The 15,009-nt window shown below is 51.4% G+C and overlaps 1 protein-coding gene across 1 annotated transcript; it reads right to left on the reverse strand.

The window, feature by feature from the left end:
* Positions 1 to 5,422: 5,422 nt before the first annotated feature.
* LOC136787302 (olfactory receptor 14C36-like) lies at positions 5,423 to 6,886 on the reverse strand. The gene has a single exon (XM_066984462.1). It carries the CDS (start codon positions 6,459 to 6,461, stop codon positions 5,502 to 5,504), a length of 960 nt encoding a protein of 319 aa, XP_066840563.1. The 5' UTR covers positions 6,462 to 6,886; the 3' UTR covers positions 5,423 to 5,501.
* Between the last annotated feature and the right edge of the window lie 8,123 nt (positions 6,887 to 15,009).

A 15,009-nucleotide genomic window follows, 5' to 3' on the forward strand; every position in this document is an offset into this window, starting at 1 on the left:
AGCATGCAGAGACCTCTCTGGAGTACCGTAACTTCTCCCTGGGGTAGGAGAGGTAGATCCCCAGGATCCCCAAGCATCACTCTGTGTCACCCATCACAGCCTTGGTACGCATAAGCACCTCCCCATGCTGATCCAGGGAGGTGCTTGTGTGCGCCAAGGCCATGCTTGGTTTTCAAAAGAAGGAAATTGCATGTTTGCCGGGGGATTATGTCGAGTTCAGGGCGGCAATGTAGAGATTCAATCCAATGACAATTCAGGCAACTGTGGGGCTGGGACATACTGGCTGATAGAGTTCCAATAGGGTGAGGCTTTGGAAGAAGCCTGATGTGTCGTGGGGAAACCACAGGTATTGGGAAATCCTCAGGAAAACACAGGTTTGTGTTTGAAGCCAAAGCTAGTAAGGATGGAGAGAAATTAGGAGAGCTTTGGCAATCATGGGGTCAGAGGGAGGTGGGAATGTGAGTGTGCGGTAAAATTCTGCAGGGATGCAAGCACAGATACAGGAAAATGTACGACATGATGTGGAGGGGCATGGCGGAGGGCCACTGTGGGGCTGGAGCCCCCCAGTGGAACCGGTGTCTTTAGGGCTACAGCTGCAGCCTCTTCCTCTGAGGCCCAGCAGAGGACACCGGTCCCTTACAGCCCCTGGGCCTTGTTAGCTCCTCAACCCCACAGAGCCTGGCAAGTGTCCTACCAATGTCCTGCACTCGGAATTGCACACCCCCACATCACACTGCCCCTGCCAGAGCCCCGAGCAGCCCAGGAAGTGCAGGATGCCCCTTTCCAGGGGATGCGCTCAGGCCTTGGCCATCCCCCTTGGTGAAACACATCAAGGGCTTTCAGAGCCACATCCCCACTTGATTTTCCACCTGTAACCAGTGCCTCTGATTTCCTCCTTCACCATCTCCCAGGGACAGGCACCTTGTCCACTTGTTCCCATCGTGGTCTCTTCAGGGATGGCCCTCAGTGGAGCTGGCCAACACCCTCAAACAGTTGGAGGCTTGCTTGTCTTTTACTTCTTCAGAGGCTTGCTCGTCTTTTACTTCTTCAGAGGCTTGCTCCAGCTTTCTGGTTCTGCAGTTCAGGAACTTGGCAGCAGAAGGCCAATCAACATGCAAAACTCCCTCAGAAGCCAAGACTCTGGGCATAATTCTCCTGAAGTCTTCAATTCTTATGGGTTAATTAGGGAGATGCCAGGAGTCTTCTTAAAGGGAAAGAATTTAATAATAATAATAATAATAAACAACCTTCTAGGAAAGAATCTCTTCTTTCTGCCTTTTTTTTTTTTTTTTTAGTTGTCCTCCTACAGATAAAATGATATCAGCGACCTCCAACTGATATTAATTCTGAATGTCTTCTAAGGGACTCTGAAAATGTTTTTTTAAAGACAGAAGGTCCTGTGTCATATCTCATAGCCCCAAATGGGTGCTTCAGCTATTCCAGGGTATCCTTGAGGCAGCAGCAACATCTTTGTGGGCAACTGAATCAAGCCCTGAAGGATATTGTAGGCCAAACTGAAATGTATGTGGAAAATTCCTTAATGTAATAAATTTGTAAGAAGACTTCAATTTCAGAATTTTTTATGCTTGTCTACAAGTTATCATCATTTTTTTAAAAGGTGATGTACATGGAGCAGTGAGTTATGACACTTTCTCCCCCTTTATGTGAAGAAAAAAAAATGTAACTCTCTCCAAAAATATATTTCTTCCCAACACTTGAAAGGGAGATTATGTTCCCAGGACATGCGCATATTGGCACATTTCACCTTTACATCTCAGGTCTAAGCAGAGCAGAGAGCAATGAAGGTTAGAGAGGTTGGACACATCCTGCTTTTATCTCTTTGCTGTCAAGCAGCGGCCACACCTGTGCTAGGAATTCCCTCACACATCCTTCCTGTTTATGAACCAGCCAAATCTTTATGGCACAAGTGGCAGACTCCAACACTCAGAAGCCCGGAGCACAGAATTATCAGCAAATCACAGAATCATTTAGGTTGGAAACGACCTCTAAGATTATCCAGTCCAACCTTTGACCTAGCACTGCCATGTCCACCATTAAAACATGTCACAAAGCCCTACATCTTCATGTTTTTTAACGACCTCCAAGGATGATGACTCAACTACTTCCCCTGGCAGCCTGTTCCAATACTTCATAACTCTTTCAGAGAAGAAATTATTCTGAATATCAAACCTAAACCTCTCCTGGCACAACTTAAGGCTATTTCCTCTTGTCTTATCACTTGGTCTCCTGGCACAACTTAAAGCTATTTCCTCTTGTCTTATCACTTGGTACTTTGAGAAGAGACTGATCCCCACTTCACTATAGTCTTTTTAAGGTGATTGTAAAGCACGGTAAGGTCTCCCCTGAGACTCCTTTTTAAGGCCCAGGGCACAGCTGAGGAAAGCAAATGTGACCCCTGTCTTAAAGGAATGCAAGATGGAAGACCCAGGAAACTGTAGGCCAGACAGCCTTTCCTCAGTTCCTGGGAATCTGATGGGGTAGCTAAACATGGAAAACATTTCCAAGCACACGGAGGATAACAAAGTGATCAGGAGTCAGCATGGATTCACCAAGAGTTTCTTGAGACTTACCAGCTTGACAGCCAGTGATATCCCTTTTGGGAAACTGGAATTCCTGGGCATCTCCCTGAAGTGCCAGGGCACTGATGTGTATAGTGCATAGAAAAAGAGGAAGAACCAGAGGTCTGTGTGTGGTTACAGAGCTCTCATTTTGGATAGCAGAGATGGTGTAACAGCCCACAACAGGGGTGCGTCCAGGGGTGGAGAGGATTGTAAGGCACGGAGGGAGAGCAGACCTTTCAGGGGGAGAGCAGCGGCAACGTAAGGAGCTTTGCCCTGGTTTTGGTGATGAGAATTCATGGGTCTGGATTAGCAGGCACACGAACATGGGTGACCTTGTAGTTGGTGTCACCTAGAGACCTCCTGTAAGGAAGAAGCAGCAGGTATGGCCTTCCTCAGACAACTGGAAAATGCCTCAAGTTTGCAGGAAATGGTCCTCACGGGGGAAGTTGAAACACTCAGATTTCTGCTAGAATACCAGTACAACAGAGCACAAGCCATCTAACGGGTTTCTGGAGGGCATCAATGCTAAATTGATGAGCATGCAAAGATATTGTTAGGACAGCCAAAGCCCTCCTGGAGTTGAATCTGGCAAAGGACGTGAAGAACAACAAGAAGGACTTCTACAAGGACATCAGCATTGAATGGAAGGCTGGATAAAATGCAGACTCACTGCTAAATACAGAGAAGGCCAAGGTGGCAGAGGACATAGAGAAGGCTGAGGCACTGCTCACTGTCCTCTTTGCCGCATTCTTTCCAACCTTGGCCTCTGGAACGGCAAGTCCTTGAGATCAGAACAAAAAAAGCCTGAAGCAGGGAAGTCGTACTTTGTGAGGTGGAGGACCTTGTTAGGGAACCCTTGGGCAAACTGGATTCCAAAGAAGTGGTGGTTAAGAACACGACTGGGAGGAGTAAGTAGGAATTTATAAAGCGGAAAATGTGTTTAACAAACCTGACTGCCTTCCACTAAAAGATGTCCTCAGATCGTGGAGGCTTGTGGTTGCTCAGGGAAGTTGTGGAGCCTCCATCCCTGGAGGTATTCAGAACCCATTTGGACATGGACCTGGGCAACCTGCTCAGGCTGATCCTGTTTGAGCAAAGGGGTTGGCCTAGGCAATCTCCAGAGCTCCCTTCCAACCTCAAACATTCTGTCATTCTATGATACCTGGCAGTGTTTCTGGAAACTTTTCCGTGGTACCTCAAACCAGTCTGAGTCCTGGTGCCCAAGGAACAGAGTTTGCTTTTAGGATGACCTCACTCACTAGGTAACCCTGATGAGCAGAGATTACAAAAGCAGGCAGTGTCTCAACCCACAGCAGTATTCCCAGGTCCAGACTCCACTGCCTTGAGGATTATGAATTGGAAGAACCTTTGGAGGCCTGTACCTTGGCCTGCCCTCAGCTGGGATAACTTGGCAGCTAGATCACGTTGGTCAGTGCTTGGTTCACCTCTCATGCCCAGAGGTGATTTTTTTTCCTCCTTTCATTTGATATCTTTCTGCTTTTTCTATCTTCTCTGCCCCAACTTGTGCCCCTGCCAGATCACCACACCTACTCAGACCAAGGGCAATCCCAGCCTGCTCTTGAAGCACAGCCTCACCAGGATCCCCTGGGACTCTGCAAGCAGGCTGTGAGGGCCTGCTCCAGGAAGAGATGCACTGCATGAGATCAGAGGAGGGCACGTGAGAAACCCAACAGCCAGTGCAGAGGGACAGTGGCAGTAATTGTGAGCTGATGTGGGGCCAGAGCCAGGGGCTACAGAGATCACCAGTGAAGCCCTCCAGCAGCTCCTTTCCACACCCATGCAGGGAATAACACACCCAGCGGTGCTCCTGAGAGAGGTCAGGACACAGGACAGGAGGCACTGTGAGCTGTGGTACCAGGCACTGATGCTCAGCCCTGGCTTTGGGGTCTCCCAGCAGGTGCTGTCAGTACCTGCAGTCCCAAAGCCCCTGGCCCTGTGGGCAGCACTGAGGCCCGTCCTGACCTTTGGGAGCTGCTCTGGCTGCAGAGGGGCTGCCAGGAGCACTGGGGCTGGTGCTGCCCACCCACACATCCTGCCCCAGGTGTCTCCTGGTCCCTGCAGCCATGGCTGTGACTGAGGGGAGAGGCCGGCCTGGCTGGGGCGTGGGGCCTGGCAGTAGTTTGGGGGTGGTGGCCGTGTGAGAACTTGCTGCAGTGCTGTGGCTCCTGTCCACAGGCCTGTCTCTGGGCTGGCCCAGCATCACTGCCCCACTCACAGCCCCATGTCCCCTCTGTGTCGGCACTGCTTGGGGCAGAGGGCATCAGGGCCAGGGAAACAACCCCCCTGGCACAGTCCCCACAACAGAGCTTGGTGCCTTGTCCCCCCACAGCCCTCCTGGTCTGGCTGCTTTTCCCAGTGCCAGGCCCCAGACCAGCCCTTGCTACGTCTCACACAGGGGCTCGCTGACAGCCCCACTCTAGAGTCTGTAGGGTCTGGGCATGGGTGACAGGGCTGGTTGTTCCTCTAGTGCAGGCACAGATCATAGCATGAGGAAGGAGCCAGACATTTCCAGGACCAGTTCCCACCTGGGATTTTATACTTTCCTTTTGGTTGATGCCAGCTCTGCTGAGCTTTGAAAGAAAAGCCCAGCCTTCAGGAAGTGAAAAAATCCCATTTATTATATAGAGAAAGCAATTATGTTGCTATGAGACAGTCTGCACTGCTACACACTTTGAGACTGACTTTTATCCAAGCTTCTGCTGAGACAATGCAGGTTCATTCAGCAATAGCAGTGGGAGGAGTGAATATATATTTTGGGGGGGGGGGGGGGGGGGAGGGGAACAGCAGAAGAACAAACAGTTAAAAATAATGAAATTAAAATAATGAAATATGGAAACAAGAAAAAATATAATAATGGAAAAGAACAAAGCACAAGGCTGGAATGGGATATATTGAGAGTCACCTGTGGAGAGATACGGGAACTTTATGATTCCTAAAAAATATAATTAAAAACACTTTCAAAATAGCATCCTTTAGTGCTTCAATCCTCACACTGTAGATGAGGGGGTTCACTGCTGGGGGAACTGCTGAATACAGAATTGCAACTGCCATGTCTAGGGATGGGGAGGAGATGGAGGGGGGCTTCAGGTAGGCAAATATGGCCATGCTGATAAACAGGGTGACCACAGTCAGGTGAGGGAGGCACGTGGAGAAGGCTTTGTGCCGGCCCTGCTCAGAGGGCATCCTCAGCACTGCCATGAAGATCTGCACATAGGACACCACAATGAAAGAAAAACATCCAAACCCCAAAAAAGCACTGAACATGAGAAATCCAGCTTCCCTGAGATAGGAGTCAGTGCAGGAGAGCTTGAGGATCTGAGGAATTTCACAGAAGAACTGATCCACAGCATCGCCTTGGCAGAGGGGCAGGGAAAATGTATTGGCAGTGTGCAGCAGAGCATAGAGAACCCCACTGCCCCAGGCAGCTGCTGCCATCTGGGCACAAGCTCTGCTGCCCAGGAGGGTCCCGTAGTGCAGTGGCTTGCAGATGGCAACGTAGCGGTCGTAGGACATGACGGTGAGAACATAAAATTCTGCTGATATGAAGAAGAGGAACAAAAAGACCTGTGCAGCACATCCTGCATAGGAAATGGCCCTGGTGTCCCAGAGGGAATTGGCCATGGCTTTGGGGACAGTGGTGGAGATGCAGCCCAGGTCGAGGAGGGCGAGGTTGAGGAGGAAGAAGTACATGGGGGTGTGGAGGCGGTGGTCGCAGGCTACGGCGGTGAGGATGAGGCCGTTGCCCAGGAGGGCAGCCAGGTAGATGCCCAGGAAGAGCGCGAAGTGCAGGAGCTGCAGCTCCTGCATGTCTGCGAATGCCAGCAGGAGGAACTTGGTGATGGAGCTGCTGTTGGACATCTGGTGCTGCCTCTGGGTATGGAGATCTGGACAGGTCGGAAAACAGCATGACAAGTCAGGGGAGTCTTCTCTGAGTTAAACCTATGCCATTCCTTGTAGACCCTCCCCCTGCCAGACTCAAATGGTTCTTCTTTCTTTGTTGAAAAATGTCATTCAACTTCATGACATAAGCTTCATTTCTAAAGTTCAGTGTGCCGTGAGAAGCAGGGACCTCTGCTCCTGGACTCTTGAGGGAATCAGTCCTGACTCAGAGCAGTGAGTGCACAGGAACATGACAGCTGGGCAAAGTTTTATTTTCAGATTTTGTCAGATGAAATCCTTTCTTACACAGAAGGCCATGTCAGCATCTGCATTCACAGTGCTACAGAATTGTTGTGGTTTAACCCGGCTGGCAGCTAAACACCACACAGCCGTTCGCTCACCCTCCCCCCTCCCTCTCTGGGATGGGGGAGAGAAACGGGAAAGTGAAGCCTGTGAGTTGAGATAAAGACAGTTTATTAAAACAGGAATATAATAATAACAATAATAATAATAATAGTGATAATGATAATAGTATTAATAATAATAACGTGTAAGAAACAAGTGATGCACAATGCAATTGCTCACCACCTGCTGACCGATGCCCAGCCTATCCCCGAGCAGCCGGCCCCCCACCCCGGCCAGCCACCCCTATATATTGTTTAGCATGACGTCAGATGGTATGGAATACCCCTTTGGCCAGTTTGGGTCAGCTGTCCTGGGTCTGTCCCCTCCCAGCTCCTGCTGCACCCCCAGCCTGCTCGCTGGCAGGACAGAGCGAGAAGCTGAAAAGTCCTTGGCCTGGTGTAAGCACTGCTCTGCAACAATTAAAACATCAGCATGTTATCAGCGCTCTTCTCATCCTAATCCAAAACATAGCACCCTACCAGCTACTATGAGGAAAAATTAACTCTGTCCTAACTGGAACCAGGACAAGAATGAAGTTGGCAGAAAGGAGTTTTAGAGACATTTTTTTTCTACATACCCTTTTCCCCCTCTTCATGTTGAAGCAGTGTTCTCTGAAGTCAGAAATCCTGAGCATTTCTGCTGCACTCACAGGGAATGGTTTTGAGACCTGAGAGGCAAAGGGATTCCCTGTGGCTCAGAGCAGAGTGAGGGAGCTGGCTGGACTTGTTCCCAACTGCCCTGAACCTGCAGCTTTTGGACAGCAATCACATTTCTGTTACCTGAAAAGTTGCCAGACACTGCTGAGAGCAAAGGAATCCACTGCCAGTCACTGAGTGCCCAGCCTTTCTCTAGGTACCTGAGCAAGGTCTCAGCATCACAACTCTAGCCAAGGACACCTATCACTCATTTCACCAACCCAACGGCATGTCCTTGCATGCAGCATCTCTCTGCTTCTTTCCTGGGCTTTCAAATAACATGAAGATGCTATGGAAAATATTTGCATCCTGCAGGGCAGCTCACCACTTGAAAGGACACCTCAAGGAGATAGCCAAGTGTCCTAATGACGGTGTCTCATTAAGGGAAAGTCAACTCATTCCCCAGCCTCACAGAATGCATTGCCCGTGATCCTAGGCAGCCCCCCTGCACCACAAAGGAAAATGGGCACATGGCTGGAGAGATGCGCCTCTGCTCTGCTGGAGGTGTGGCTGCAGAGGACGTGCTTCATGCCTTGGAGCCACGGCCACCAGGGCAGGGGTTTTCCTGGGTGGGAGAGGAGACAAGGGGACTTGCTCAGAGGAAGGGCTCTGCACTGATTCGAAGAAAAATATGGTCGTTTCTGATGAATTCTCCTTCTGACAACATTTTTGGTTTTAATTGCTTATCATTCCTTGATCGTATCCCTGGAGGTTTTATTTCCAGGTTTCCCTGTCTCATATCTTAGTCCTGTTTTTGCTCACAGCCCCAACCCAATCCCTGTGCAGTAAGCTTTGCCCTTCAGAAACTTGCCTGTATGCAGGGCACCAGCTAGGGGCACGTGCATCTTTGAAGGTGTAAAACAACATGTCAGAAAGCACTGATGGGTTCATCAAACTTGATGCTGAACCTGTCCATGAACAAAATGGAGGCTGAAGGCAATTTATCAGCCCCCTCAAAAACCTTCCGATGATCAAAGTTACAGTTCAGGAATCCCAGAGATGTGTTCAAACCTCACAGTTACTTTTCCATTTCATTCTGCAACCTCTCTCCATCCCGTAAGTGTTGGAAAGTGAAAACAAAGCAGAAAATTCCTGCCTTGAAATTCCTCATGAAAAGTCCCCTTGGATACAACCAAGGGTCAGGAAACCCCCTTGGGTTGTGCTGCGGATCTGTGAGCAGGCTGCCCCAGGCAGCAGCCTCCCGCCAGCAGCAGGACCCTGCCCTGCCGGGGGGGCTCCTTCCACCCGCAGCTTCTCCCCGCAGCGCCCTGGGCAGCTCCCCGGGCAGGCTGAGTGCTGAGCCTGGCAGGCGGCAGAGGCCCTGCCCCGGCACACAGCCCCTGGGGCACAGCAGGGACCCTGCTCTGCACCACAGCCCTGGGCACCCCTGCCTGCACCCGCGGCTTCTCCTTCCTCCAGGAGCTGCGGCTGCATTGCCCTCCAGCCAGAGACTTACCGGGGTCAGGGCTGGCAAGTGTTCTCCCCCAGCGAGCTCTGTGCATCCTGCCACTTCTGCCTGCCTTTACCCACTCTGTCTCTGCAGGCAGTGCCCCCAGCCCTGCTGCGCTGGGCACAGGAGCTGCTCCTGGGCAGAGCTGGCTCTCTGCAGCGCTGCCCGCTTGCCAGGAGCTCCCCTTGGGCCCAGGAGCCCGGCCCAGCTCAGCAGCACAGGCCCAGCCCAAGGCCTCCCTTGCTCTGCCCCCCACCAGGCTCCCTGCCCATGGCCCTGGGGCTGCAGGGGAACCTGCTGGGAAACAGCCCGAAGGGATCCCTAGCTTTCCCTCCCTCCCCTGGGCACACACACTTCTTGCTAGCATGTTCATTTCTCCTAGGAGAAAGTGAATTAGCTGTAACAATAACTTCTTCATGTCCCAGTATCAGTTAGGACATGAAGTCATGGTCAGGGACTGATCTTCTTCATCCCCCCTTAAGGAAGGAAGTCAGCAGAATCAGTCGAGGCATCTCATGCTGCTTGTTATTCCTGGGGTTGGAAGGGGTCTCAGCTCCCTCCCATGTCTGCCACAGATTCACAGGACCCTGGATTCCTCTGGCCTCAGTTCAGGTGTCCACAACATACGCACCTTAATGCGAATTACTGAGCCACAATAGCTCCTTAGTGGAGATGGAGGACAGGCAGGAGCTGTTCAGATGCAAACATCTGGTGAAATTTGAGGTTGATCCCCTGGGAGTGTGGTGGAGGCATTCCTTTGGGTAACTGAAATGGCAGCAGATGCCACATGTAGGACAACTGAACCTGTCCCTACTCCTTATGTGCAGGGCAGCCTGCAGAGGCTGTCAGCAGAGCAAAAGGAGTCATGTGTCACAGGGAGAGCTAAACCATTTTCTTCGTCTTCTACATGCCCCATGGCTGTAATGGCTGTTGTGTCTCAGACATCTCCACAGGGCCTCAGCTCTCACCAGCAAGGTCTCCCTGCCCTTTGTGCCTTGAGGCAGGACTCTGCAGGGGTACAACAGGTGGGGACAAAATCAGTGGTTACTTTGCAAACTACACCCTTAACAGTTCATGGGACCTTAGGGCGTGCATCCACGGGTACAGGGAGAGTGTTCTGGCCTGGAGGTACTGGTTCCTTATGATCCCAGGAAGGGATCGGACAGCAGCATTCAGATACTGTAAGGGATCATTTAACTGCTCTTAGAGCTAAGAGTGTAAGGAGAGAAGACTATAGATGACCTATTGAATCTGGTGTGACTTCATTCTAGACACAGTACTCCACTGTTAGTTGCAGCTCTCCATTAGACATTTGCACTGACCCTATGGGATTATTAAAGGGTGAGCGAGTTTTGCTGATCAGTCCTTGGCTCTCCAGTAATGAAGCAGCATATATATGGTAATCAGGGAGTCTCGGATAGTGCCATATTGCCACTGGTGCACCATTTGGGTAGCTACTGGCACTTCGACCCTGAGCAACCCCACAACTGAAGGATCCTGTGAGGGACCAGGCAAGGCAGAAAACTGTTTAATGTGCATAAATCACCATAAATCACCTCCAGCATGGCCAATTCCATCAGATACAGGCTGCCTCTCTCCCTGGTGGTCCATTTGCCTGGGTGACATGCAACATCTTCCTTGAAGGGATACCTTTCCTTTACACCTGACAGGAGTTGCCTCAAGAGAGTGAGGCTTTGTGCCCCCTTTCCAACTGCTTTGTCAATGCCCCCTTCCCTGGGGAGGGATCCCAGCTGCTTGGCTTCCCTGCCCTCTAATTCCAGGCTACTGGCCTTGGTATCCCAGTATCGGAACAGCCAGGTGACAATGTGCTGGCCTAGATGATGGCTGAAATCTTTTCGCACATCTCACAGCTCCCCAAGGAACAGTGATCAGGTGCTTACTGATGATTTTATGATATCTCACTCTTCATCCACCTGTTCCTCTGATTGCCCTACTTGGGAGTAGCCTGCCTCATCTTCTTCTTCCTCCTTCCCTCTATGAGTAGGAGCTTCTTTCCTTGCTAAACAAGGTGTTTTTTTCTCACGTATACGTATGACTGATACAGGCACAGGTTGGTTTTGTGGCCCAGTCACAGGGATTGGAGTTGTGTAGATTGCAACTCAGTAAGCAAAGGCCAAGCCCCAGCACATTGCAGTGATTTCTGTCTCTTTGGAATTGCCAGGGTGATGACACTCCTTTTTCAAGCATTCTGACATTTTTTTAGGTTTCTGCACTTGTTCAGGGGTGACGTTCCAAGGCATTGCAGGTGCCCACAGTTCCAGGTGCCCGCCCATATCCTCCCACACTCCCTGCCACTCATAATTATCCTGCCTCAAGGCACATCACTGTGTGGCATTCTAGAAATAGGTTACCCTAACCTTAAACAAAACCTGAAACACATTCAGGAGAAATAAGAATAAGAAGAAGTTGGTTTGAACATCCCAAGGATATTGAAAGTTTTGAAGAACTATTGTACCTAGCCTGGAGGAGAAAGGGGGAGGTGAAGGAGAAAGGGAAAGGGAAGAATTGGGGAGAAGAAGTGTCCCCCCTCATCCCTCCCATAGATGTTTCCCCAAGGAGAACAGGTAAAGACTGTTAATTATGAACAGTTTCCGAGAGAAGGTTCCTCAAGTATGGAGGTGACAGCAATGCTGAGTACAACTACCAGGTTAGTCTCATGACCAGCAATTTCATCATAACATAAGGTAGCGTTACCCAGTAGAGTAAACTAATAACCATAAACCAGCCCCCAGAAAGCCCCCAGCACAACAGGGAATACACCGAGTACGTAATGTGCTATCTAACAGAATTCTGAGGCGAAACACAACTACTGCACCGAGATTAAAAAATAAATAAAAAAATACACCTTGTGGTCAGCAGCTATGAAGCAGATATAATGCTTGTAACCATTTTATTTTAACATGATCTGGTCATATCTGTTATTATCTCAACCCTTTGGGCCCCACGCAGGACCCATTCAGGAAGGAGGGCATCCTGCAGGAGAGACCCAGAGAGGGCAGAGATGGATTGTCAAGGAGCGGTGGAGACAAGTGTCATGGACTGACTGCAATCCCCATTCCCCTGCACCACTCAGGGGAAGGAGTTACAAGAGGCTGGATGGGGGGAATGGTGTTTTTAGTTTGCTTGTGGTTCCTGATGGTTGTAGTCCACTGGTAATAGGCAATAAATTCTATTAATCTGCCTATGCTAAGTCTGTCTTGCCCATGATGATAATTGATGCCCATGACGGTATTTGGTGGCTGACCTCGTGCTCTACCCCAACCCCTGAGCTCTTGTCATCATATTTTCTCCCCCTTTTCCTTGTAGGTTGGAAGTGAAAGCACAGTTGCCGTGGAGTTCACCTGCGTAGCTGGATAACACCACCACAGTAATGGACATGGAAAGGGTTCAGCACCAGGACTGTGGCCACCCAGGGATGGCATCTCAACACCCAAGACATGCTCTGCCAGCCTGCCTGCACAGAAGAGAAGGAACAGAGGTTTCCCTGAAGGGAAGAGGAAGGCTTGATTTCCAACACAGGCATTTCTGGCACATCCCTGAGAGGCCTGGGGGAGCTGCAGGCCACAGAAGTCTCTGGGACACCAGAGGTCTTTCCTCCCAGAGACAGATTCCAAAGAGGCATCAGCTCCCAGGGGAACCTGGCCCTGGATTGTCCCCATCAGGAGAAGTCTGAGCCATGCCCAGAGGAGCCCTGGGTCTCAGGGCAGCCCCAGCCTCAGGACCCAGGAATCCTGACTGCCACATTGTCCCCGGACCCAAAAGGACCCTCAGGCAGGACTCTTGCAGCAGCCATCAGCCCTATCCAGCCTCCTCCCAAAGCCCTGGACATGAAGCTCTGGACAGCTGACAGCCCCTGGGACACCCCTTGGGAAGGGGCTCCTGACACCCTCACCTTTGGAGGAGAGCTGCAGGAGCACTGGGAACATGGAAGTCAGGTCGGAGGTGATGGTCGCACTCCAGCAACCCTCCATCTCGCTTGCTGCTGGCCCTCAGCTCACGACAAGGGATGCCCGCCCTGGCTCCTCAACCACAGCTCCTCTGCAAGGTGCCCTTGCTCCTCCACCCGTCAGCGAGGGTCGCCCAGTGCAACCTTGCTGCCTGCTGCCCCCACTCCTGGCCACAGAAGGACAGCGGTGGGGAGCACCCAAACAGTGCCCAGCAGGGACCAGGCCTTGCAGGGAAGTGCCGGCACTGCCGCTGCTCCAGTGAAGATATCCTGGTGATGCAGTGCATCCATCCCCCTGTGACATCAGCATGTGTGTTGTGGTTTAACCCGGCTGGCAGCTAAACACCACACAGCCGTTCGCTCACCCTCCCCCCTCCCTCTCTGGGATGGGGGAGAGAAACGGGAAAGTGAAGCCGGTGAGTTGAGATAAAGACAGTTTATTAAGACAGGAAAATAATAATAACAATAATAATAATAATAGTGATAATGATAATAGTATTAATAATAATAATGTGTAAGAAAACAAGTGATGCACAACGCAATTGCTCACCACCCGCTGACCGATGCCCAGCCTATCCCCGAGCAGCCGGCCCCCCCACCCCGGCCAGCCACCCCTATATATTGTTTAGCATGACGTCAGATGGTATGGAATACCCCTTTGGCCAGTTTGGGTCAGCTGTCCTGGGTCTGTCCCCTCCCAGCTCCTGCTGCACCCCCAGCCTGCTCGCTGGCAGGACAGAGCGAGAAGCGGAAAAGTCCTTGGCCTGGTGTAAACACTGCTCTGCAACAATTAAAACATCAGCATGTTATCAGCGCTCTTCTCATCCTAATCCAAAACATAGCACCCTACCAGCTACTATGAGGGAAAATTAACTCTGTCCTAACTGGAACCAGGACAACGTGTCATTTGAAGGCCTGTGAGGTCACCAGCAAGGAGATGGCGCAGGTCGGGAGAGAGACGAGAGATTTCCCTTCTTGTCCTGAGAAACTGTCACCTCCCTTCTGCCCAGTTCTTTTCCACAGGATCCTGACAAATCCACCAGGAACATCTCCAAATGGTGACAAAGGCCATTGGATATAGGAAGTGGAGCGCTGGAGAAGTCACCGCTGTGTTCCTGCCCCAACACACCTCTGATCTTGGAAGCCCTTCCAGGAAGGTGGGGTTTGAGGCTTGTCCTGGGCCTGGGCTTTTTTCAAAAGATGGGAGTGAAGGCACCTGGGATGCAGCAGCCCCTCACCACGCCCGAACTCCTTTTCACTGCAAGTCCCTCACTTGGAGAAGTAGGATGTGTTATACAGATGGAATTGCAGTGCATGCCAGGGCCTTCCTCCCTGGACATCCCACAAGGCTCTGTGCTCTGAGAAGGCCTCAGCAACATCTCCCAGTCTGCCATGCAGGAGGCAGAGGTGGTACAAGAGGGAATGGCAAACGTAATCACTGTTGATCATCCCCACCTGTCTCGTCTGAAGAATCTGCACCCATCCAGCACAGCCCCCCAAGCTGAGGGACCTGTCCCCCCACACCTCAGCAGCTCTTCCATCCATGTCCCAGCCCTGTGACAGCAGGCGGGGATCCAGCTCCTCCTGCCTGTGCCCCAGGCTGAGGGCATTGGGGCACATCTGGGCTGCAGCACCTCAGCTGTGGCACAAGGGCCAAACTCAGCCTTGTCCCAGATCTTGTGCCCAAGCATGGGCATGCTTCACAGCAGAGACATGCTGCCGTGGATGGCAGATGGCCATGGGAGGATGAAATGAGGGGCCCGAAGCAGAGCACGCCCTGGTGTTCCTGAGGCCAGAAGGAAACAGGCCTGGGCTGTGGCGCCCTGACAGCAGAGGGCCTTTTGTGGTGTTGGTGCAGCCCTGAGGGCCAGTGCTGGAGCTGGGGCTGATCTCCAGGCAGGAGAAGGGGCTGCTGCCAAAGTCCTTGGCTATGGGCATCCTGTGATCCAGGGACACAGAAAAAATCACTGGGCTGTGTCTTGACTGAGTGAAGGATGGGGGTGAGAAGCA

Source organism: Anser cygnoides, chromosome 28 (genome assembly GCF_040182565.1).
Source record: "Anser cygnoides isolate HZ-2024a breed goose chromosome 28, Taihu_goose_T2T_genome, whole genome shotgun sequence".
Taxonomy (NCBI): domain Eukaryota; kingdom Metazoa; phylum Chordata; class Aves; order Anseriformes; family Anatidae; genus Anser; species Anser cygnoides.

Bases quoted from the DNA above. Each gene is read 5' to 3' on its own strand.
- LOC136787302 (XM_066984462.1), bottom strand. From the start codon at position 6,461: ATGTCCAACAGCAGCTCCATCACCAAGTTCCTCCTGCTGGCATTCGCA.